A 27,529-nucleotide genomic window follows, 5' to 3' on the forward strand; every position below is an offset into this window, starting at 1 on the left:
AAATAACCACATGGTTTATTCTTTTCTGCCTCCTTACGTGAAATTCTGTAGAAGGCCCTGGAATCTTTAACTTCCTTCTAGCAAGTGGCTCTGAATCAAGTGAAACTTCCTCTGTTGATGTGGTTTATTGTGATATAGCTCTGGTATCAGACACCCACTTCTCTCTATTATCTGTTACCTGGAGTTACTTGAGTATTGTTCATCTTCAAAACTGACTCAAATTCCTTCTAACAGATGTGAACTCTGCACCTCTCATCTCCCATTGTTTTTATTAAAAAAGGTTCTTGAGGTTCATGTTTTTGCTATAATACCTTGTTCTGAATTCCTGCTTTTGATGGATTTCTATCACATCCTGTGTTTATCTTTCTTGTCTTCACTTTACAGCCTAAAAAAATACTATTTCAATAAATAATTTTAGGTCCTGAATTTTTACTGAGAATTATTGAGTCATCAGAACAGGGAGTCTGGCATCATAATTCTGTATGTAAGCAATCTGATGTTTCCATCAATATCAATCCCTAGGCTAAAGGAGAAGCAAAGGATGCCTTGTAGGCTGCCATTCTTCCTACATTCCTGCCTTTTGCACATTTTCTTAGGTGAATCCTTAGCCTAAACTTTATCTTTCTTCTAAGCCCAATGTTCTTATACGGGTACTATTGAGAAAATCAAAATTTTCTCACTATTTTTTGAAAAGTGCTTTCTTTGCACATGACACACTGATGATGCTCAGATGAATCCTAGGGAGATGGCAATCAGGCTCCTATCACACTAGGAACAGATGTCCAGATATTTAGCTCTTCATGATACAGTGCCCACTAATTATGAGATTGTCTCCTCTCCTACCTCTTCCTCACATACACTCTGTTGACCTGTCTCGCTCTTGACTCAATGCCAGTCTAACACTACATATGACTGGTACGTGTTTTCCTGCTGTGCTTGTATATCAAGAAGTCTGTAGTCAATAACAGAGCCTGAGTTCCAATGATACTACTGGGATTTCCTTTCCTATATGCCATCACACCTCCTAGGTAACAGGTTATGAATGGTGAACAAAAAGAACGTAAGATTGACTCTGCCATCTCAATTCTAGAACTGTTCATCTCCAAGTAAAAAGATCTAGTTTGAGCTCCCAGCACTTGTTTCCTGGTCTTGTTTCATTGGAGCCAACAAGCTCCTTTCAAACTGTGTTTTTGTTGTTGTTGTTGTTGTTTTTCATGTTACATCTATAAGTATGTATTACTCTTTGGTTTTTCAGGACTGGATTATGCTCCTGACCCTCAATTATTCCTTGTTATATATCCCTTGCCTATTCAAAATGTTTCCTATCCTTGACTTTTTTTTCTTCTGTCTGCCTCTTTGTGTCCCACTTAAATAAATTCTTACTATTCACCAACATTCATTTTTATTTTAGCAACAGTAAAAATAATTGGAACATGAAAATCTTAGACAATGTTTTAGAAGATACAAAAGAGGTACAAAACATTTTCTTTAAACAAATGTATTTATTTCCTGATTTTAAGCAGAAATGCTAAGGCACTGGCCTGAAGGGACAAATGGGTAGGAAGAGAAATCAATTCTTATAACTTTGGCATCATAGATTTTTCTTGCTACAAGAATTATGTTTCATTCTGCTAAGAGTTCAATACCATAGTGCTTAGTCATATTGTTATAAATTAATAATTTTGTTATTAATTATTAATTGATATTAATTAAATTGCTTAATGATTAATATATTTTACAGGATCTTGTTCCAATTTTTCAAGATAAGAGAATTTTTAATGAACAGCCTTTGCATAAAAACATGCATTTTTTAAAAATATATATCTTTCCTTCTTCATTTTAGATTTTTTTCTTCCCACTTTACTCAAGGGTTTCAAATAAAGCTAATGAAGCTTAACTTCTAGACTTTAATTGCACAATCTCCTCTCAAGGTCTGGGAATGATCCTATAAATGTGTTCACATAGTCTTAAACTATTTTCAATATTTATAAAAGTAAAAAGATAAATAACTTTCAATTTTTTTCACTGTGATATCCTTCCAAGTTTCTTCATTTTGTACTAATGTACTAGTAGAATCATAGTGATCCATCCAAAAGGGAAATTTGAGTTGAGGCTGCACTTACTGAGATTTTCAAGGGATATAGATGCACAGGGTTCTCATTTAGTCATATTACTTCATACCATGGGAGATGTGGAAGAGCAGTATTCCTATCTCCGAGTGTACCAACATCCCAGTTGTCATGATATGGAGCTACAAGTTCAGGGGTGTAATCAGAAGTAGAACATTTACTACCTTCTCAGCAATTGAAAAAAATTCATTATGGGGAAAACAACAACAATAACAACAACAAAACAAGTTTTGAAATATACAGAACCAGAAAATAGTGTATTAAACTCCTTTCATCATGAACATAAATTATAAGGACATGAAGACAATTTAGTTCTCTTTAATGCCTGTCAACATGGAAGTCCTCTTCTGTCCAAACAAAGGTACACACTCACTAGCATAAATATATAGTGCATTTATTTTCCAGTGGGAATCTCAGGGAATAGAATTTACCTTTTTTTTTTTTTAACCTAAAAATCTGTAGAGTGTAACAAGCAACAAACCTATTCATACGCCTGCCAAGTGTTCTACTCAACCCAGTGGTGCTTCAGATCATACTGTATGGCACGGGAGGCATTCACTCTGACAAATCTGGCACAGCAGATACACATGGCAAAATTACCATAGATGAAAGGAAAGGATGCAAGGAGTCAGTATTCCCTTGGGAAAATTCTCCATACATCACTCCCAGCCAGTATCAAAGAATAAAAGGTGTATCTGATAGTATGTTAATAAAATCCTGTCATCTTTTCTGAATTTGGAAGTTCTTGTGATTTCTGCTTTTTTTTTTTTTTTGTAAACCTATGAATTTTTTTCTTTAACATAAATACCTGTTTTCCCCTCCCTTTCCTATTTTTGGTTGAAGCCATGTGTTTTAAGATTTTTCTCCTAAAGTATGGATAAGAAGATAAGTAAGTCTCTACTGCTGCTGGATAGAATTGAGAATTTGGGACATATCAGGACTGACATGGAAAAAGAAGACTTATTATGAGATAAATATTCTGAATAAAATAAGAGAAAAGCAAAGAATGCCATTACATTAGAATCATGTGACTAGTGAAAGGGAACTTGAGAAGGTGTTATTTGTATAATTTTCCAAAATTATGGCCCTGTGTTTTATCTGTCCTGGATCATCATTTGATCCTATCTGTGTGAGTGGCATCCTGTGGACAGCTGAATGGAACCCTCTTAATCAAACTTGGTTTGTGACTTGGGGTTATTTTTTATAGTGATTTATAGGAGCAGTGTTCACAAGAAAAAAGAATCAAATGATTTATCTGATTAGTTTGTGCTAAAAGGAATATTCTATGGCACTCATTATAAATTATTTTTTATAGAAAAAGTAACTAAATATTATCATGTGCCTTCTAAACCTTACAGATGAAATTATTTTATATTAATTATTTCTGACTAAATTATACGTGTACTCACAGAGATTGGGAGACTTTTTTTCTAGTTCATTTATTAATATGATATTTTCTTTAACTTTTTCCGCAATCAACTTCTGGAAGTTATGGAATTTCATTACAATTGAGTATTATTCAGAAATTAAAAAACAAAATTTTCTTGTGAAGCAAGAATTGTTCTAGAGCTTCACACAAGTCATGAAAATAGCCCTTACACATCATGGCTTTTGAGCAGAAGCACAAATTGCTAAAACATAACCCTATTGGATTCTGACATCTTCCATGTATCTAGTGACTAAATGTCAGCAAAAACATCACAGTTATCAATGGGTGATACAGCTACCAAGAAGCAAAGTAGTAATGGCTATGTCACGAATGTGAAGTTCTGAGCTGGAAACAGTGGCACTCATACATGTATAATACCAAAATCTTGGGATGCTAAGGCAGGGAGATTGCAAATTTGAGACCAGTGTAGGCAGCACAGCAAAACCCAACTCAAAAACCAAAAACCAGTTCTGAGTTTGTGGTTCAGTGGTGGAGCACTTGCCTCACATGTGTGAGACACTGTGTTCAGTTCTCAGCACTGCATATAAATAAATGAATAAAGGTCCATCAACAACTAAAAAAAAAAAAAAAAAAAAAAAAAAAAAACAGCAACAACAAAAATATATCCCAGGAGAACACGAAGTTCTTTCTAACATAACATTAACCTTTCAAAAACAAGTTTGCAAAGAAAGAAATGCAGTCTGATTGCAGTTTTTATGTGTGCTATAATAGCATATTACCAAAAATTGGGAACAACACAATATCTAATTTCTATAATGTCATATATTTAATGTCATTATTTCAGATTTAGCCTTGTTTTCTCATTGTAATTTGCCTAGCTGAGAAGTTAGCAATTGTTACCAAGCACATGTTATGACATTTGGCTATACATTGAAAACAAAATAAAATAAAACTATGATTTTTTTCTTTAACTTAAGTAAGTTATTAACTTGAAGTTGACACAATATAAGGTATTACCTTTGACTTCTAACTTAAAATAATATTAAGCCATTATTTTTTAATTTATAAAATGAGGAAAATACAATAAAGGCTAAAAACAAACCATTTCCCCTGCAAATAACTATACATGGTAAACTATTTGTTTATCATAGCTGATATTCCATATTTTCCCTTCTGATGTTACTCCACATATGAGTTACAATTCTTTTCCATGTTTCTCCTTGGATTTTACAAAGTACCTAAATTATATATTCTTCTTCAATAAAAGTGAATAGAAATCTAACTTTGCTAGTTTACCAGGTAACACCAAAATAACTGATTAAGAATTAATAGTCTTGGCTGTCTTCTATGTAGTGTTCATTTTTACTTTTGCATTTTGATTTTACTCATTATTTTCTTCCCTTTTCTGTATCCCTACATTTTTGATGCCCAATCAATAATATCTTTTTTTTTTTTTAAAGTAATGTCTTTGTACAGCATAGGGGGACTGCACTATTCAGCCACTAGAATTAAAGTATTTTCTGTAAATTTTAAAATAATAAGTTGAGCTTTTTTCACAAGACCATCTCAGGAACAAATCTTCAAAAACAATAGGTTAGAATGTTTTCATGATGGTAAGTTGATGAAAAGTGATAGAAAGTATAATGATTTTTATGCAATTAAAGTATATAATTAGTCATTTTTTACAATAGAAACTAGAGGTCTTTGTTTTTTTCTTAAAAATAAACTATGCATTTCATTTATTATTCATTTGAAAAAACAGTTTTTCTGTATTATATATTAGCTACTTTGACTTGACTAGGGTAGAGACTGGAAGAAAAATGCAAAGACAGTAGAAAAAAATCACTGCACATTATGCCTTTGAAAAAGTATTAAGGATTATACATGAATAAATTTATAAAGCTGAATATTATCAACATAAAATAAGTGACTCAAATAGTGAAGATATAACAAAACTAATAAATGGGTAAATTATGTGTACCCTCCCTAATTAGGAAAGAATTGAGTATAAAATATCAGACTAGAAAAAATAATCTATTAATAACAGAATATATATTATACGTATATAAAAGTGTGGGAGGTCCAGTCATGGCCAGTCATGGTGATGCAAGCCTATAATCTCAGCAGCTCAAGATGCTGAGGCAGGAGGCTCTTGAGTTCAAATCCAGCCTCAGCAAAGGCGAGGTGCTAAGCAACTCAGTGAAGCCCTGTCTAAAAAAAAAAAAAAAAATACAAAATATGACTTGGGATGTCCCCTGAATTCAGTCCCTGGTACCTTCCTCCAAAAAAAAAAAAAAAGGTGAGGAGAGAAAGATTCAAATTGGTAGATTAAGATTATGTAAAGTTCTAGGTGAAGAATTTGTTCTTTTTTAAATCTGGAATGTTCTTTCCCCACTACCCCATGTATTGATTCACATAACTTCTTCACCTGCTTGGTCTTTCACTCAAATCTTACTGTCTGATAGAGGGTTACCTTGACTATCTTAATTAGCACTATATAGCATTCTCCACTCCTGTACCTCTCCATAGGTAATCTTATTTGTGTCTTTGTTTCAATGTTCTATTTCAGGCATCTAGAATCACTAAAACATCACATCAAACTTTTTTCCTCTCTTTCAGAATTTCTTGGTTATAAGAAATATCTAGACACACTCTCAATGTCTAGCACTACAATTCACCTTTAAATCCATTCTAAGAAATATTATGCAAGATTTAACTAAATGTGGAAGATTCACACCTTTACGAATGGAATCATCCCAGAGACATATATAAGTAGTGACTGAGTGAGTTTTGGAATCAGTATGAGATGATGTAGTTATGTGGAGTGACAGGAATATCTGCCTTAAAACTGGGTACCTATGATATGTGTAGGGCATTTAAGGTTGTACTTCAAAGTAATAATAGCCATTGCCTTTGGGAAATGAACTGTGGCAGAGAGAAAAGTAAATGTGAAGAAGAATTTATACATTACCTGAATATAACAAGAATATAAAAAATGCATAAAAATTTTTAAAATCCTTTGAGGTAGAGAAAGAACAAGAGAATAAATTAGAAGAACCAACTGGAGTAGGTGCTTAGAGGTGGAGGTTACTAGGGGAATGTCAGATATACAAGTTCAATAGGAGTCTTTGAAGCTCACATCGGAGAAAAGAAATTTTAAGGTCTAGTGACAGATCACCCTGAAAATCAAGGCTAAGTATTTAATTATTTGGTTTGTGTGATTAGGAAGTCATGGAAGGAAGGTCTTTGAATAGAGAGGTATTTTGGCAAGAATGTTGTTTAAAGAAAATCAGATTCACTGTGTTGGGTAGAACAAGGAAATAAGATGAAATTGCTTTATTTATTCAAAAACAATGGGGTTGGAATCTGCCAACAGATATTTTAACAGAGAGAAGGTTATCTGAGGCTACACACAAACAGAAATGACCTTGTACTTTAAACTCATAATACATTTCTGTTCATTTGTTTATTATTCTCTTTTATACCTTCTTCTAAACTGCCAATTTGATATTTTATTTTTGCAATAGGAATTTATCAACCACAATATTAAAAGTCACCGTAATAACCTAGATAATCAGATTCTGATGCATTCAGAAATTGTATCATATACATTCTGCCAAACTGAATTTCTCTTTATTTCATAATAACATATTAATACATTTTCAATGATATATTTATTGAAAACTATTATGTACCAGCGGAATAATAAACAAATGAACAGAAATGTTTTATGTCTTACACTTTTTTTTTCTTTTTTACCATTTTAAAAACACTTGGAATAAAATGTTAAAAAGAAAAAAAAGTGTAAATCAGGACTTCAATAGAGAAGATTCAAAATGTGTCAATAAACAATATCAAAAAACAGTCTACTTATCATGCTAAATGAAGTAAGCCAATCCCAAAAAAACAAAGACCAAATGTTCTTTTTGATAAGTGGATGCTGATCCATAATAGGGGAGATATGGGAAAAATGGAGGAACTTTGATGGGGCAAAGGGAAGGGAGGTGGGAGGAGGGTGCATAGGGGTAGGAAAGATGTACACACACACACACACACACACACACACACACACTCTCTCTCACACACACACACACATATGTATGCATATACAGATATATGCTGTTATCCATGGTATGTAAGAGATATAGCTATATGTAGGCACAGGAAATAAATAAACAATTCCAAGAAAAACAAATTATAGTTTTAAAGCCTTAAGTCAAAGAACAAACTACTACCTTGAGTGTTTGGAAGGCAAGTATAGCGGAACTAGTACCTTGAGTGTTTAGAAGACAAGCTTTCTGAGTTAGGAGAAATACATAATCAAATGTGTGATTAGGCAAAGGCAGAGTTTTAAACTTCTATGAAGTCATGGGAAGAACCTTGGGTTTTGTCCTATGTGGATTCTGATGCCATTGGAAACTACGAAACAGAGTACACAATTATCAGACTTCAATATTTGAAAACAATTATCCAGGCTACTTGGGAAGAGTCATCCATGTATATCTGAAACAAAATTAGGAACTATAATCTACAGAGTTTACTTGTGAATTGAGTATTAAATGTGGCAAAGGTAGAAATCAAACATGACTGTCTTTGGGTAGAGAAATGAAGAAAGTCGTTTTACCTTTGGGGAAGACAAGAAAATAAATAAGAATTTTATTTGGAATGCAATAAGTCTGAGGTATGGAAGGAAATGTGAAGACATGTCTATAGCAATATAGAGACTAGCCTAGAGATATGTGTTCAGAAGGTATCAGAATAGAGATGAATATGAACTTATGGGAATGCATGACACCCTAAGGAAAAGGAGATAAATGGAGAATCCTGAGAAACTCAGATGGGAAGAATGTAGTTACTTTAACAGAATCAAAGGATTGTAGAAAATGTCTGTGAGGGAGAAGGAATTCGTAAGGCACAATTCATTCTCCAAATTTGTACTTTGCCACTGTCTCTCCCTAGAGAGTTATCCTCCCTGTTGGTATATAGCTGTTTTACTTAACTTTTTAGGGTTTGAACAGATATCAGCATCTTAGCAATGCTTTCCAAGATCATCTAGTTTAAAATCATCCTTTCTCAATACTGAAATTCCACATGCTAAGCTTCAGGAGATATTATCATATCACATTGCTATCCCAGGAAAAGATAAAAATATGAAATTACAAGTATGATTTCTACTAACCATATATCATTTTTACATTATTCTAAAGTAAAAAAAAAAGTTAAGTCTAATCACTGTGAATTTGGGAACTTTCTACATATATATGTATGTATATGCTAGTTATAATGATAAAATTAAAACATGGAATTTATGATAGATAAGGAGGCAGATAAATATGGAAGGAACATGTAAGAAACATATGAATGATATCTAGCCAAAAGACCATAGAACTATGGCAATAGGAGTGACAGAATACAGCATTTTCAAGTATAAGTGCTGAGATTGTTTTCATTATTATTTTAAAATATCGTTTGGGCTTTCATCTAATTGTTCATCACCTCTCTCAGGTTCCTGGGACTATTATTTCCATTGGCTTTTGTGTGTATAGGTTTGCAACAACTCACAAAGTGATCCCAGAAAAGTCACCCATGGCTACAAGGAACATCTGAAAATCCACACATGTATTGCTGATGGTATGGTGGACTCTTCCAGAAGTTTATTATGAAAATTGCAGCAGTTTAATATGAAATCATAGAAAAAAAGTCTTTGAGTTGAGGGTTGGGGGTAGAGAGGAGGGCTTTGATCCTGAATAATCTGAAGTATAGAAGACTTTTTATATAGAACGATAATCAAGAGCACCACTAAATTAGACACAGTGAAGGAATTTTTAGGATTCATCATGCATAAATAATGATTCACCAACCAGTTTAATGTCTCTCACTGTAAGATAATTCATGCAGTTGTAGCCACATAGTAGATAGTTTAAGTAATTTGAGTAACAGAAAAAACAATTTGATTGTCTAAATTAATTAATATTTTAGAACCATCATAGACATAAACTTTAACCAAAGTAACATTGAACTTTGATCTTCAATAAGAGTTTGTTTAATCCACCAACATATCTCTCTCTCTCTCTCTCTCTCTCTTTCTCTCTCTCTCTCTCTCTCTCTCTCTCTCTCTCTCTCACACACACACACACACACACACACACACACACACACACACAGTTACATGTGCACCAACAAGGGAGCATGCATGCTCTGGCTTACCAGGAAAGCTCTTCTTTAGGGATCTGTGAGGACGAGCATATGGACCAAACCACTATTTCATCATTTCAAAACAAGCACAGAGTTGGACGTAACTCTATTTTGCTAGGAAATAGCATAAAAATTAATGCAATAGGGATTGATTTTCTCTTTTTTACAAGTTAACAACATTTTTATTCTAGATTCCCATTTTTTTCTCTTATTTGTTACAAATGTAATCCATATTTCTTATTTTCACACACATCTGGAAAATGCTCTTAAAAACACAGTGTCAGAGAAGAATTCACAAGAAGTGGATGAGTACCATGTCTTAACACTTTATTTTCTGTATGGCATTGATTAGTTTGAACTTGTATTGCTTTAATTATCAGGGATATTTCTCTGAGTTGAATGAGTAGGTATATGAGAGAATTTAAAATAAGTCTCTGGGGTATAATTACTCTTACATAATCATATGTTCAAATTTGTTCAAACACTAATATTTTAAACCATTATATTTACAAAAAAGATTATAATCACACATATTTGCAGCCGATGATATTTTGTGATTAAACTAGTAGAGAACATAAAAGATGGGTTAATTTGATAAACTGGAGAATATTAAAGTTAACTATGAAGTCACATCATGGTACAGATATGAACTATTTGTAATCACAGGATCACTACAGATACTTTAAACCAAAAAGGAAACCTCAGGGAGAATATTTATTACTCACATAATTTGATTACCACAAATGCTTGGGCTCACACGGCTTTTAGAATGAGTGGCCGTATCTTTCTGGCTGTCTGCAAACTCATATGCATGTACACATATATAACAGTCAGTTAACTATAAGTCTTAAAATTAAAATCTCTCTCTATGCAAACAATATTATTCTGCTTTCTTTATTCCTTTCCTCCTTGAAAAAAAGTTAATTTATTAAGAAAATATTTTATCCAATCTTGAATTGTGAATAAAGATAAGACTTTAAAACCTTACCTTTCTACAACTACTCTTATTCTATTATAGCCTTTTATATTTAGAGCACTTTGTTCTCCCTTCACTTAAAAACATGAAGCAAGAGGAGAAATGGTAACTGACACAGGAGAAGGAAATATGAAACAGGGTATATATCAGAATATCTCAAAGTCACTTTTCATTTTCCTTAATATTTATCCTACCTTGATTATTATTGAGTAAAAAAAAAATCTTATGTGAAGACTAACAGACAAGTCATAGAATTTACAAATTCACAGAACTGGGCACAGTGTTCTAAGAAGATCTGAGACTCAGGGATTTAAAGATTTGGTTTCAATATCTGCTGACCTTAGAGTTTCCTCTGGATATTTATTGAGGCACATTGCTAATAATAATTTTAATGAAAGTAGTGCTGCCTGTTAAAAATTGTTTGAGTATTCAACATGGATGACACAAGATGAGACATGAACTTCCCAGGTTTCAGAAAATACAAGGGACAGAAGCTGTACAATTGTAATCATAATTCTGCAAACCACCTCCAAAAGTTGGAGTGTTGCCCACTGTCCTGATTGCTCACCTTGATTAATAAGTATTTCCTGAAGAGACTGGACCATTAAAGAGTGACATTTTACATTTTCAAACTTGGCTATTAATTTAATCTGTATAAACATATTCATAATCTATAAAGGACTTGCCCATATTTCAAATGAAAGTGACATATGCAAACTGTTATGACAAACTGGCTGCTCAAGATTCCAGCAATTTAAGAGATGTGCTCATGATGTTGAAAGTTAAAGGAAAAAAAAGTGTCTCCATTTGATTGACTTTTTAGAAGATGCTGAATGACAGCTTAAAATGCTTTGATGACTGTGGAAGTGGGACTATCTCTATGGCAAAGGGAATACTTTTACTGTGTCCTGTGTGGTGACTTGGCACTTTTTCCCAAGGTCAAGGGAATAGACATATTCTACAGCATAGGAAATTACTGGATAATGATATCTTTGTTTTATAATCTATTTCTATGAAGAACATGAGGTCAAGAATGATAACTGTTATGTTTTCAAATATTTTGGCCACATGGGGGTAGGGATTAAATATATTAATTTAACATTTGTTGAGTGCCAGGAACTGTTACTTATATTGTTCCAACAGAAATATTTGTAGGAAAGTGGTCAGTTCTTCTCATTTTTTTTTCTTTTACATGTAGTTTAAGAACATTCTGAGTGCCTATCTCATCCCCTGGGAAGAGGGAAATCTGATATCTCTTTCTCTTACTAACACACTAAGATCTCTGGAGATCCTCCATCTCTGCTAAGATTGTTAGGGAAGATTCCTTACTCCACAAATGCTGAATGCTGCCCCGCCCTGTCCTCTGTGGATGATGCCATTCCTTGGTTTGCTACCATCTCCTTCCTGCATTGTCCAGATTAGAAGGCAGACCCAAGATCTTTTTTTTTTTTTTATTATTGGTTGTTCAAAACATTACAAAGCTCTTGACATATCATATTTCATACATTAGATTCAAGTGGGTTATGAACTCCCATTTTTACCCCAAATACAGATTGCAGAATCACATCGGTTACACATCCACATTTTTACATGATGCCCTATTAGTGACTGTTGTATTCTGCTACCTTTCCTATACTCTACTATCCCCCCTCCCCTCCCCTCCCATCTTCTCTCTCTACCCCATCTACTGTAATTCATTTCTCCCCCTTGTATTATTTTTCCTTTTCCCCTCACTTCCTCTTGTATGTAATTTTGTATAACAATGAGGGTCTCCTTCCATTTCCATGTAATTTCCCTTTTCTCTCCCTTTCCCTCCCACCTCATGTCTCTGTTTAATGTTAATCTTTTTCTCCTACTCTTCCTCCCTGCTCTGTTCTTAGTTGCTCTCATTATATCAAAGAAGACATTTGGCATTTGTTTTTTAGGGATTGGCTAGCTTCACTTAGCATAATCTGCTCTAGTGCCATCCATTTCCCTGCAAATTCCATGATTTTGTCATTCTTTAGTGCTGCGTAATACTCCATGGTGTATAAATGCCACATTTTTAATCCATTCATCTATTGAAGGGCATCTGAGTTGGTTCCACAGTCTAGCTATTGTGAATTGTGCTGCTATGAACATCGATGTGGCAGTATCCCTGTAGTATGCTCTTTTAAGATCTTCAGGGAATAGTCTGAGAAGGGCAATAGCTTGGTCAAATGGTGGTTCCATTCCCAGCTTTCCCAGGAATCTCCATACTGCTTTCCAAATTGGCCAAACCAATTTGTAGTCCCACCAGCAATGTACAAGAGTACACTTTTCCCCACATCCTTGCCAGCACTTGTTGTTGTTTGACTTAATAATGGCTGCCAATCTTACTGGGGTGAGATGGTATCTTAGGGTGGTTTTTATTTGCATTTCTCTGACTGCTAGAGATGGTGAGCATTTTTTCATGTACTTGTTGATTGATTGTATGTCCTCCTCTGAGAAGTGTTTGTTCAGGTCCTTGGCCCATTTGTTGATTGGGTTATTTGTTATTTTATTGTCTAATTTTTTGAGTTCTTTGTATACTCTGGATATTAGGGCTCTATCTGAAGTATGAGGAGTAAAAATTTGTTCCCATGATGTAGGCTCCCTATTTACCTCTCTTATTGTTTCTCTTGATGAGAAAAAACTTTTTAGTTTAAGTAAGTCCCATTTGTTGATTCTTGTTATTAACTCTTGTGCTATGGGTGTCCTATTAAGGAATTTGGGGGCTGACCCCACAATGCTGCAGGTTCTGTCATTGGAAAGTTGTAGAAAAGATCTCCTCTGGTGAAAGCTTTTTCTTTTGACCTCAAGTTCACTGTGATTGCCACTTGCCTGGAGAAGACCCACTTAACATTTTAATAGGATCCTGTCAGTGTCAGGAGTGAAAGGGAAAATCAATGGGGTGGGATTTTTAAACCACTGAGAAGTCTCGAAAGGAAAAGTATAACATGAATGAAAGGTAGTGATTTTATTATTCTAAAGGAGTGTTTGAAATTGTCCCCCTGTAGACTCTGAGATATCATGTAGGTCATAAACTTTTTCCTCCTTTTAGAGTCTTTTTCTGACTAGATGGAATTTGCAGAATGGTGGGTTCTGAAACTACTCAGCTTCAGAGGTTTGTTAAATTGATGTAAGCCCTATCAGTCTCCATCCAGAAGATTCATTTTGTTACCGCTGTTGACCGGTGACGAGTCCTTGCTTCCCTGATGTTGAAGAATAACACCAAAGAAGCACGCGGAGGCAAGGTCAGAGTAGAAATTAGAAGTTTATTAAAGGACAGCAGAAAAGACTTCTCCCGGAGGAAGAAGGGGACCCAAGAGGTGGAATCCGTGGAAGTGCGGTTGTCTCCCCTTTTTATAGTTCTTTCAGTGATGGAATGTAGGTGGGAAGGCCCAAGGGGTGGGACACAGGTGGGCCAAAGAAGTAGTCTGAGCTGGAAGGACTTCATTAACACTTCTTTGGGATAGGCTATCTTCAAATCTGCTGGGGGCTGTTCATTAACACTTCTTTGAGGTGGACTTTGGCCTACCTTTTTCTGGACTTCATTAACATTCCATGAGTTGTCCTGCGTTTCCCAGCACCATTCTCACTCAGCATGGCCTCCATTTTAGATTTCACTGGGTATTAGACCCGATTTACCTAACTACACTGACTACCTAACTTTAAATCTGGCTTCATTTTCATGCACCAAACAGAATGCACAACCATGGGTTCATCTGCTTTGTGTACCTAAATGAAACTAATAAAAAACTAACACATTGATCATGCATCATCATTAAGGCTATTTTTCTTTGTGATTTATGGCTTCACAACCCATGCCAATGTCACAGAAAATCTTACTGTTTTTTTTTTTTTTTTTTAAGAGGGGCTGTATTGGAGATTGAACTCAGGGGCATTTTATCATTGAGCTATATTCCCAGCCTTTTAATTTTTGTTTTGTTTTGTTTTTATTTTGAGAAAGAGTCTTGCTAAGTTGCTTAGGTATTCATTAAATTGCTGAGGATGGATTTGATCTCTGGATCATTCTGCTTCAGCATTGTGAACCACTGGGATTATAGGCATGTGCTACCGTGCCTAGCCCTATTGATTGTTTTAACAGTTCTTTTTGAAAGTAGCCAGTTATTTTTTTTCTCAGGTGTGTATGCATTTCTCTAATCAAAGGAGATCACTACTACCTGAGTTGCCCAATAAGGATATTATCTATCGTGATCCACACACTTCTAGCACTTCAGCATAAATATATTCCATTTTAATGCAATTATATATCTGCATCTGTCACACTTTAGGCTAAAAGCTCCACAAAGGCAGAAACTATGTTTAAGATATTTATGATATTCAGACATAGTTCCAAAACTGGCTTAGAAAGAAAGAAAAGTAAAGGTGGGGGGGAGGAGGAATGAGGGAGTGAAGGGGAGAGGGAGGGAAAGAAAGGAAAGGAAAGGAAGGAAGGAGGGAAATGGAGCAGGAGAGAAAGAGGGAGGAAGCAGAAAGGGTAAGAAAGAAGAAAGAAAGACAAGAAAAAAAGAAGGGAAGTAGAAAAAAAGAACACACAAGTATGCTTAGTCAACTTGAGAGAAGAAATGTAACAATTACTGGGGTGAGGCAAATAAAGTAGGTCCACATCATTGCAGAACAAAGTAGGACCTCTATACACATTTGTGGTGGTGTTTTTTAATTTTATTTTTCTCTGTGTAGAGTTCAGTAGTTGTTAACTTCTTCTACCTTAGCCATTAAGCAGCATTCATTACATTCCACCAGAGCAGCAATGGGGAAAACATGGAGATGAAGAATAGAATGTATATAGAAATCTTTGACAAAAGAATAAAAATGGAAGAGACTGGCTGGATTTATTGTGGAGGTTTTATGTCATAAGTTAGAAGCTAAAGACTGTTGAGGAGTTTGATGGCTGATGGATGTTTCTGATGATTAGAAATAATGTAAGCAAATGTTTACTTGGAGATTTGATTTAATCTCAGATCCAGTAAATTCACACAAAATAGAAACATATTTAATATCCTCAAGAAATTTTATTTATATTAATAAATAAACAGAGAACACATAATAGGAAATACATGAATCCTGACAAAGGCAACTGCAAGAGAAAAAATATAAATTTAAGCCAGAAAGAAGACAGCTTTGACCTTGACAGAGCCAAAGAAGTCATTGATGTTTGGACTGCAAATTGATCCAAGTAGAATTTTAAGTTAAAAAATCTAAATCTGAAAGCTATGGATAAAATGGATTAGAGAATAAAAAAGATCAATTATCTTAGTGCCATAAATATTTTAGGAGTTATAATCTAACTGGGACCATAAAAGTGAGTGGATCAAATAAATGTGTGCATATATTTAGAGCTGGAGAAAAGATTAGATTTGAGCAAATAATTGATTATCTTTGCAAATAAAGAAGATAGTGAAATGATGACCCAAATAGTGTTCATTTTCAGTGAAATTTGACAAATTTGTCAATCTTCTTGCTGAAAAACCTTTTTGTTGAAGTCAATGGAAAAAAATGGACAAAATGCAAAATAAAGATGCTTTACAAGGCATTGAAAAACCTTCAGTGCATGCTGTGGCAAGCATTCAAAAGGCCAACTTCTAAGAAATGAATCACAGAGAAGCTAACCAAGCACTTAGGGCTCTGTACAGATTGCAAATCAGATCATAATTCTTCTTATGCTTATGTCCATTTACAATAGGATGATGTAGCTTTTCCAGTCAAGAAGTGAAGTATCTTTCTTTCCTCTTGAGTTCAGCCTGGAAATGTGACTTACTTTGGGAATAATACAATATGATTGACATGAAGTTGTGCTAAATCTAAACTTAAATCTGAAAAACACTACTATACCTCTGTTGATTCTCTTAAGTTCCCTGATCAAGTGGTGTATGAACAAACCCAGGCTAGCCTGTGGAGGATCAAATTCATGTGGCCAAGTCCTCTCCATTGACAAACTGACAGCTAATTCACCATAAAAACATTATTTGGCTGACCAGTAAATGATCATAGAGTTAGTCTAACCAAATTGGAGAATTTCCCAATGAGATGAGAACAATAGCTTATATGCAGAACTTGAGCTAAGTAAATAACAATGAAATAAAAAAGAATATTTAAAATAATGTAAATTACTTATATTGAAATAGAAACAGTTAGGTTATCTGAATAGTTACATGTCAATTAAATAATTATAAATCTGACTATTTAAATAAATACTTTCTCATAAAGAAAATTTTAAGCCATGTTATTTTAATTACCAATTCTTCTCACTCATGGAATAAAGGTTATCAATGTCATACAAACTCTTTCAGATAATAGGAAAAAGGAAACATTTTCCAATTCATCTCAGGAACTAAGCATAACCGGAATATCAAGCTTTAGGAGGACATTATAAGAAAGAACATTAGCAAATACAATTTTCCATAAGAATAAACATAAAAACCATAATCAAAATATTAGAAAACTGAATATAGCAGAACTATGCCTAAAGTTTGTTTCAACAATTTGATATTGACTTAATGAATCAAACCATATGTGTGATATGAATGAATGTATTTCAACACACTAACAGTATAAAAGAAAAATCTATGTGAAAGCATAAATGAATGCATTTAATAGACAAACATTTGCTAAGCTATTGCTATATTATAAATTACCATAAAAGTTTAAGACTTAATTTAAAAATAAAAATCTTATTTTTCAAATTCAGGCTGAAATCTTGAGAGTGTTTCTGCTTTAGGATATGGGTCAAATCAATTCTGTTGTTCCTGTTTTATTTTTTGAAAATCCTACAGTTTAAGCAGTTATCTGGTATAATCTCTTCAATTACATCTGCACAAGAAACAGAGACTGAGCAAAATAATACAAACAACATTTAATAACTCTGGGGTGTTATTCTCCTGCATGCCATTGGAATGCCACATGACCCCCTGAAAGGTGTGATGATTTCTAATCTGTCTTTATGTGTAATGAGAATGAGGCAAAGGAAGAAAGGAACAAAAGAATAGTGAGCAAATAATAACAACTACCACAATGAAAACAATTGATAACATTCAAATTCTATTCATGATTAAACTGAAATTATTAACACAGTAAGAAATAAACATTCTACATTTGAGAGTTTATCAAAAAATAAGAAGAGGTAGGAGGAGGAGGAAGAGAAATAATATTGATTGTAAATGTCTGCACTGAATACCATATTTGTGGTGAAAGATTGAAAGTTCTTCCCTTTGCAATCTGGAATAAGATGAGGATGTTCATTGCTGCAGTCTTGGCTGGGCACAGAATCACGAGCCACCACACAGCTTTGTAGATTCAAACAGCAATTCTTTATTCCCGAACTCACACCGGCCTCCACACACGTTCTCTCGCAATCCCAGTTCTCCTGCCACCCAATTCACCTACTCCACGAGGCTTATTTCCCAAAAATGCTCTCTGAATCTCAAGAGAGTTCAACAGGAGCTTAGGCAGCAGGAACGCCCTAATTCCAGCAGCAATAATCCTCAACATCGAACTTCCCTAAAATCCAAGGTCTTAAACTGGGAACGCCTTAAACTTGTCTTAAACCGGGAACGCCCTAAACCCAAGGATTGGGATACTTCCTCAAACTGCAGGATACACCCTAATCCTGGATCCACCCTCGTCCTTGGGCAGGGTCACCTAACATGCAATGTCAACAGCGAAATTAACATGGGGTACGCTGGCAAGGAAATTTCCTACTTGGTAATGGCCCTCAGCAGTTCATATCACCAATTCTATAAAAATGATAGAATGATCCCCAATAATAAATGAAGAGAAAAGAAGACCAATTATCATTATAGAAGATACATATAAAAATTTCAAAAATTCTACAAATAACTTTAGAAATCATTAGTTTACTAAACGTAAAATCATATAAAGCTCCATTTTATATGTGACCATATAAAATTGAATATGAATGTTTATTTTAATTGTTTTTATAAGAAGAGCTAAATAATTATATAAAGTTTACTCAAAGCTTCTTCATATCAGTGTTTGGATAATTATGGAGATTGCTGTGTCTTACTCAACACTGTACAGTATCTGTTATTACGGTTATATGTAAAATCCCACCAATAATCTTCTTTCCCTGGGTGAGTATTTCAAACCCAAGTTTTTTATGGTCAGCAGATAACCTGGCTTGTTCTTCAACAGGGAAAAGAGAGCTTATCCAGTGGAAATCCTTTCAGTTCCTGCCTCCCACTGACTCTTGTCCATACCACATCTATCTCCTTGTCTTTCCTCTCAACAGATCTGTGTCTGATGCCTTCCTTCCCATCTCCCCCAGAGATTGCACCAATTCTTAGTCTCTCTCTCTTGGATCTTTATTCTCAACTTCTCTCTTAGCTATTTTCTACTCAACAGAGAAAAATGGTCAAGTCCAAAGGATTTGTCCAAAAATATGAACAAAACCTTTTTTTCCTAACCTAAGTCCACTGCTAATTTTTACTGTTTGTCTTTTGCATCACAGGATTGCCCTTGAAGTGGGTTCCACATCTGCAGTCTTCTTTTCATCATATACCACAGAGATATAGCTTTTATTTTATTTTTTTAAATTTTTAAATCCCCGCAAAACAGAGGCCAAATGTTCTCTTTAATACATGGATGCCAATCCATAATATACGGAGGAGCGTGGGGAAAATTAAGGAAATTAAGGAAAATTAAGGAAAATTAAGGACTTTAATTGGGCAAAGGGGAAGGAAAAAAGGGTAGGAGTATGGGGGCAGGAAAGATGGTGGAATGAGATGAACTTCTTTACCCTAGATACTTGTATGTCTGCATATGTGGTGCGACTCTAGATTTTAAAAGGTATATGAAGTTCCAAGGAATCATGGATATTCAAAACAGTCTTGAAGAAAATTATAAAATCTACCTTTTTAGAATGGTGGATATTTATATGTTACACTTTCAAAACACCACAAAAACTAAGAGTGATTAACATTAACAAAAAGATAGACAAAGAGAACTTTAAGTTTTTTCATTGCTATACATGAAGCCAGGGACTCACTCACATAGACTAAGCAAGTTTTCTACCACTGAATTACAGCCCAACTCCCAAACAGACTAATTTGACAGACTAAATAATACAGAAACAGATACCTATACAATTTATTCATGAAAAAATTACACTGAAATATTGAATTTTCATTATATATTCAATACATTTTGCTGAGACAAAAACTGTATATGCATAAGAAAATAAGTTCATTTTAACCCCTAACATGTGCAACACAGATAAATACAATGTCAAGTTGTTCACAGATCCAAGAAGTGAGAGGTTAAACAAGAAAACCAATTACTTAATAACCTTCTAGGACATAATATATTAAATACGACTACATTTGTTACACTGAGCATAAAGTGGAAAATCCTAATATGTAAGATTAATAATTTGGTCTATATTTATTTTATCTACAACTTTTCAAAAGATAACATTAAGTGACTGCAAAATTCAAAAAAACTGGTAATTTTATTCTTAATATATTTAAAAACCTGAAGCACATACATAAAGTATATAAATACCTCCAATAAATCAATAACAAAAAAACATTGAAAATGTCAGAAGTCATGAACAAACATTTCATAAAAGATAACATGTCAATATCATCTTTTGTAACATGCTCTCTCTGTGTCACTAGTAAAATACAAATTATAGCTAAGAGGAGATCTGTTACACAATTAATAGAATTAATTTTAAAAAATAAACAATACTGACAATACCAGTGTGGACAAAAGTGGGAAGAAATCTAAATTCTCCATCTCTCCTACTCTAAAACTGATCTGTTCATTTTTTTTGGTCAAATTTACCAAATACATAGATAAACATATATATCATATACATGCCCTATGTTTCAGGAACCCTACTTTTATCATTCCACCTGGCATAAATGTATTCATGAATTAACCATGGGCATACCAAAAATCCATTGCAGCATATGAATACCAGTAAAAAACTGAAAATAAAAAAAAACAAGTGTCTATCCACACTGGAATATATTACAGTATAATTATTTGCCAGAACACTATAATTACTATATAACAGTAACAACCAATAAACTGTCTATAAAACATGGAGTAATTTTACAAACAGTACTGTATAAAACAAGTCAAACACAAAAGATGATATTGATGATTACATGGGAATAACAATAACAAAGTAATGGAAACTATTACAAAACAATAGAAATAAAAATATTGGTTTTATTTTGAGGGGAAGGCGGGAAGGTGAAGGTGATTGATGATTGAGGTCAAAGAAAGATTCTAAAGTGAAAGCTATATTAAATATCCTATATTATAGTAAATGTATATATAACAATATTATATGTAGTTCATGAAGTGTGACATTCTGTGATTGTTATACCTCAGTAAAAGATATTTAAATAATATTCTGAGAAAATAGTATCACGAGAACTTTATAGAAAACATATTACTCAGGGAGGAAGTATAATTAGTACTTCTGTCTTAAAGAAAGGGACAAGATAAAAGGTATTCATTCTGCCACTTCCCCAATTCAATATTGTTTTGGGTATTATTGCCAATAGAATTGGTAAAGAAAAACAGTTATAGCTCTTAAAGAAAAAAGAAAATATTGTTGTTAAATCCATCAAAAATGCTTCCCACTTAAAAATGCCCAAAGATTTAACTGGATACAGAAACAAATAAGGATGTTTAGTAAAATTTATGGAATAAAGATCAACCTATAAAATTAATAGCTTAATGAATCAGCAATATTCATTAGAAATTAAATGCAAAAGTTTACCTGCAACAATAGCAGTAAGTCTAACAAAAGCATAATTAATCTATGTCACAACTGTAAGGCATTGATGAATCATAGGAGAACAGTAGTGTAACATATGAGGCAACCTATGCTTTTGGATGGAAAGATGAACAACTATTATCTATTTCTCTATATTTTTAATGTGAATGCAGTTTCAATTATATTCCCTGCAGATGTTTTATGAAATAGACATGGTAATTCTAAACTTCTAAGCGAAATATAAAATTTGTCAATAAAACTATGAATCAAAACAACAGGGGGGCAAAAATAGGAAGTATTATAATGTAAAACACAGTTTTAATAATTAAACTATGATATGACACTGATATTGACAAATTCATAAGTGAATCAGAATAGACAACTCAAAAAAATAGAGTTAAAATAAGTTTGTGCATTAGTATGAAAATAATCAACTCACGGAGAACAATCTAAATGGCAAAAAGGCAAAATATGCCTAAATGTCTATGTAAAAGAAATTTGGGAGGATTTGATTGATTCTCTTATACCCATGAAGTTATTTGAAGACCAAATACAATTATGGAATTAAGAAATGTGTACAAATTATTTTAAAAAATCAGACAAAGAAACATCACAGTTTAATTTAATTTAAAATAATAAATGGTAAATAATTTTAATATTGAAAATTGATATACGTAATAGACAGGAAGTAAGTAATACAAAACGAATTGAATTATATGACAGGCATAGTGACAGTTAATTGTGATTAATTCATTTTCAAGTCAGCATGTTCTTCCAGCCTAGTGACCAAGACATTGAACTCCAGCGGTTGATTGATACAGTTTCCTTTATGGTGACATATCCTTGTAAATAATTTGTTGACCCTGTGATTTAATTTCTTCAACTGTAAAATAAGGTTAATAACTAGTGCTTATCTCATAGAGTTGTACCGAATATTAATGAGTTGGTGTGTATAACACCATGCTGTATTTAAAATGTTGTCCATGCACCTTATTTACCAATATTACATCATTGTTATTTAAGATCACTTTGGAGATATTTTCATTCTCTAGGAAAAATAAACTGAAGCATGAAGTAGTAGTGAATTTGGAATGAAATGAAAATGTGACTTGTCCATTTCTAGTTAGCATTGGCAGTGAGAGTGAATAGATATCTGGGGCATTAATAACCATCTAATTACTGACAAATTATTGTTTGTAAGTAAAAATCTCAAGACCAGAGAAAAGAAATATTGTATGTCTTAACAATGGTCCATTCCAGTTTCCTTTCAACAGGAAGACTGTGAAGAATGATAGACACTGGCATTTAGCAAATGAGAAAAAGAATTTTAGCAGAAAACTTTTCAAGACCCATTGCATTTATTGATTATTATTATGGCCCCTTGTGGATATAGATTTTATAATTCTGCAGAATAATTATAAAATTTATCAAATATCTCAGTAATAGAAATTTTATACATATGTATTCAAATTCATTCTTTTTTGAGTTCAAAAGTTATAAGTTACTCCATTTAATACATAAAGTATTGGATGAAGTCAATGTTACATTTTACAGGTTAAAAAAAAAAGTAAAGGTTAGACAGAGCAGGAAACACTTTTCTACATATTAGAAACTGAACTTCTCAGCCCATATTTCACTAAAAACACTATTTTTCCTATGACTTCTTTCTCAGTGTAGGACTGTATCCAAGTGTACTACCTAAGCCCAAAACATGGCATCATTATAACCTAACTACCTTACACTCAACCCACAACACACACAGACAAAATAATTTTAAAAACAACTATCCTATCGATTTATTTTCCAATGTTTGGCTAGAATCAAACTAATCATCCCTTTTGTTTCAGCTTCTGGTCTCTTAAGGCCAGGACCATTTTTTGCCTGGACTATTGCAATGCTAAGTTCTCTAAGCACTGCACCAGGGGTTTCTCTGCCCCAATTCACTCTTAAGTTTGCAAATAGTGAAATTAAAGACCCTCATCTGATGGCTCTACTTTCCTAACAGTGCCCTAACTCCTAAACATCTTTTACAAGGCTTGCACATTCTTCTACTTTCTTCTATCATCAGCAAATCCACCGCCCCTCAATTAAGTCTCAAACCTTCTGAGATTTATTCACTTTTTAAAAAATTTAAGCAAGTTTATTTTCATTAATATTTAGAAGTGCTTTCCCTTTGCATATGACTGATTTCTATTTGTCTTTTAAAATACATCCTACATATTTCATATTGCTTTTTCCAGAAAGGATTTGAAGCTCTCCTATGTGTTCCAATTAATCACTGTGACTTTCCTTTATCAGGTAAAGTTTTAGATTGCACTGCAAATCCCGTATTTTCTATCCCCATTCCCCACTCATCAAACACACACACACATGCACACCCACACACACAAACATACACAAACATGGACACTCATTCTTATTATCTTATTGAATAGGAATTATAGAGTAGTAACTTAATCTTTTGGGTAAATAATAAGTAGTAACTTAATCTTTTGGGTATAATTCCTGAACTTATTGACTGATAGTAGCTATATCAGCTATTTTTCTTAGACATGTTTGAAAGCGGGCACTTTTCAATGAGTTTTATTTCTTTATGAATTAGGAAAGAAACCAACACCCTGGTTTATGTTCAGGCTTTACCCTCTATTCCCTCAGTCTCAAAACTCTTCTGTGTGTCTAACATATATCTCCAAATCACCACTCTCCTTATAAAATTTCAAGGATCTGAGGGGAAAAAAAAGGTTAGTGATATAATGAAAAATATCCATTTTGTTTTCCAACAATTATCTGGTAAACTATGCTAAACTATGTTTATGCTTTATGTGTATAAAGAAATTGTGAAATATTGCCATGGAAATTCTTTGGAGCCTAAATACCTCTCATTAAAAAAAAACTTTTGAGATAACATGATATTTTTCTTTCAAAAATTCTCTTCTATATGAAGAAATTAAGATTTTTATCTAGATTTTACTAAAATATGATGGTTCCTGATTATGACTGATGCAAAGTGGAGTGTTTGAGGGCTCTCACACCTTCTCTTTCTGTGTTAGACAGGACTATGAAGAGCTAGAAAAGCAGCTAAAAGAAGTATTTAAGGAGCGGAGCACCATCCTCCGTCAGCTGACAAAGACATCAAGAGAGCTTGATGGAATTAAAGTCAACCTTCAGGTGAGATGAAAACTAATTTGCTCAGCAGCAAAGAATGAGCAGTCCCATATTAATATGCATTTTAAAGCAGATTTTCATACCTTTTTTAGCTTGGCCATGGTGGTTATTATTTATTATTATATAAGCTTTGAAATTAAATGCCATCTGAAATGCAGTCTAGGGATCTGAGGTGTGCAATTACAAAAAGAAGAAAATTGTGTGCTTGGTAAAACCATCAATTCCTCTCAGCTTCTAAGATCAGTTTGACCCTTATGTTTTTCATATTATAAAATGATGAAAAGTAATTAGACCAAGAGTTAAATGAATATAGGAATATTATCTAGAAGAGAATATTAAATTCCCCCTAGGAGAGCTCTGAAGATTCCTTAATAAACTTCATTACTGAAATGGGTAAATGCCTTAGAGAGGAGAGTGTCATCTGTAAAAAATGTATTCATACAATGAAATCTCAATCACTAAAGTGGAAATAAAGTCTACTTCAGATAAGAAATACTTCTGACATACTGTAATGTTTTAATATTGGACTTTAAGCAATGCATTTATTAAATACTTACTGTATACTAAGAATTTTGTGTATATTGCATGATGCAATACTCAGATCCATGAAGTGAATACTTTTATTGTGATTTCCTTGGTACACACAAGCAATTGTGTTTACAGGAAAAAAAAAAAAAAAACCACGTTATTTTGAATGTCACAAAAGAAGCCAAAGTTTAAATGCCAGAAATCCAGCTCTAGGTTCTTTCTATTTGTAACTGAATAAATCATGTAGAATTACCATTGCCCACACTCTACTGCACAGTTTTCTATTCCCAGAGGATAATTATGATGCTATCTGCAACCAACAGAACTTGTTGAACTTGGTCAAAGTCCTGTTTTGGATATTCTTTCTAGAATTTCCAACATGAAAACTATGCTAGGCTTATTAAGTCTTATTTTATAGATGAGAAAGCAGAGTTAAGGGGGAAAAAAAAGAAAGAAAGTAAGAACACAGAGATAATTGAGGGACAGAGCTGGTATTTAAACCCAGTGTTCAAGCTCCCCTTCGAGAAATTGTGTGATGTCTAGAAAGAAGGAAAGAAAAAGAAAAAAAAAAAATCCATCCACAACCCAGTAGGACACAGAGGGAGGTAGCAGGATGATAGCAGTGTGCAACAATAGCACCATGCTGGAAATGTACACAGCACTAGGCAAACAATAACCAGGATGAAAGGGGGTGCAAATTGATTTTGAGTTTTGCAGGAACCAGTGCCTGAGATGTACTTTATGTAAGTAAAAATTTGCCAGGTGAATAAGACAGGGAAGAGTCTTCAAGAAATCTGAACCTCTCAGAGTCATGGAACATCGGGCACATTGCAAATATTGCAAGCATGTGGTTAAATGACCAGGCAAGGTCAGTGTTCACAGTGCTCCCTGGACATTAAGTCCCTCTACAGAAGTCAAGGCATCTAATTACAGAAAATTGATTAAAATGTATATATTCATGGAGTTACAGTTTTTGAAAAGTTAACAACTCTACCCTTACATGTAGCTGCGATTTTTAAAATGCCTTTGTTTATTTTGTGCCAGCCACTATGCAAGATGTTTTTCATCTTGCTAAATTCTTTTAACAAAATCTCCACAGCATTAAGATCATCTTATAATCATTGTAAAATGAGGTAGCAAAGGTCACAGAGACCACAGGAATTTCCTGAAACCATACATATAATAAATAGTATTCCAGATTTCAAAATTACAAGTAAATGTATAGCCCATTGTACACAGCATTTTTCAAACATAAGCTGAAGGAACTTTGAAAGTTCAAGGATGAAAGTCCTGTTCATCTTTGTAACCATAGCACCTAGATGGGATGATAATATAGCACAATAAGTAAACATGTTTGCTAAATAGTTTTTATATAAACCATTAGTATCCTTATAGGGACAAGATTATTTTCATAGAGTTATACCCTGCTTCCCTGGATATTGCTGAGAAAATGACAATAAAGTACACCTAGTTCTTCTAATTGGATTGGCCTTGCTGATCCCATCTGTGTACATATGCCTTCCATTTCTGCATCAGGTTTGTGGAATTATTTTGTTGTTTTTGTTGTTGTTTTGTTCTGTTTTATTTTGTTTTGTTTTTATTTTTTTAGGGGTTTGAAGAGTGCTGAGAATCTAAAAAAAAAAAAAAAAAAAAAAGGAAAAGAAAAATTGCCAAGTATAATTCCATGACCTTTTACTCATGCTTTTCTTCTGATCCATATTATAAAAGTTGGTCAATAAAGTAGTAAGCATATTTTATTGCACTTTTTCTCTCAATGCTTTCACATGTCTACTTAAATTCTTTGAGTCAGATTACTTTTTAAAATAGGCTGCTTAGAAATTTCATCTTTAGCGTACAAATAAGGAGGTCAAAATGCTGATTTTTGTGAACTGCCCCAAGTCAACAACCATGATGGACTTTGATCTGTAAATCTCACAAATTATGACTTTTTTTTCCATTTGAATTCCTCATCCTGCTTTCCTTGTATTTTATGTGAAGCTACTCTTCCCAGGTAGACAGAACACTGTTTATTGTCTGCTTCCAAATGAACACCCCAGTCAGTCTTACTAGGGAGGAGATTTTTCAAGCACAGTTCATCCCACTACATCTTAATAATAATAATTATCATACTATATTCATGTTCTCTTTAAAGCATGAGATTGAAAAATGGGTGAAGGCAGGCACAAGTCTTTGCATAATTCATGATAGATATTTATTAAATAAATATTAAGAAAACAAAGCATTTTCCTTTTGCTATTGTTATTTCTCTACCTGTCAAAGCTGCTATATAAACAATTGTATTTCCTTTTCATTTGAACTTTTAATGTCAAGAATGACAGGTTACTCTCTTAAATAGTTTATTGAGTATA

General features: G+C 33.5%; 1 protein-coding gene across 2 annotated transcripts in view; it reads left to right on the forward strand.

Moving 5' to 3' along the window:
• The window catches only part of LUZP2 (leucine zipper protein 2), a 516,945-nt gene that overhangs the window by 174,119 nt on the left and 315,297 nt on the right, over window positions 1-27,529 (forward strand). For both annotated transcript variants that reach the window (XM_081279800.1, XM_081279801.1), the window contains exon 2: window positions 24,518-24,635. In XM_081279800.1, coding sequence (XP_081135926.1) covers window positions 24,518-24,635 — 118 coding nt within the window. The remainder of the gene's footprint in view (window positions 1-24,517; window positions 24,636-27,529) is intronic.

This window comes from Spermophilus citellus (genome assembly GCF_964194105.1).
Source record: "Spermophilus citellus genome assembly, chromosome: 2".
Lineage (NCBI taxonomy): Eukaryota > Metazoa > Chordata > Mammalia > Rodentia > Sciuridae > Spermophilus > Spermophilus citellus.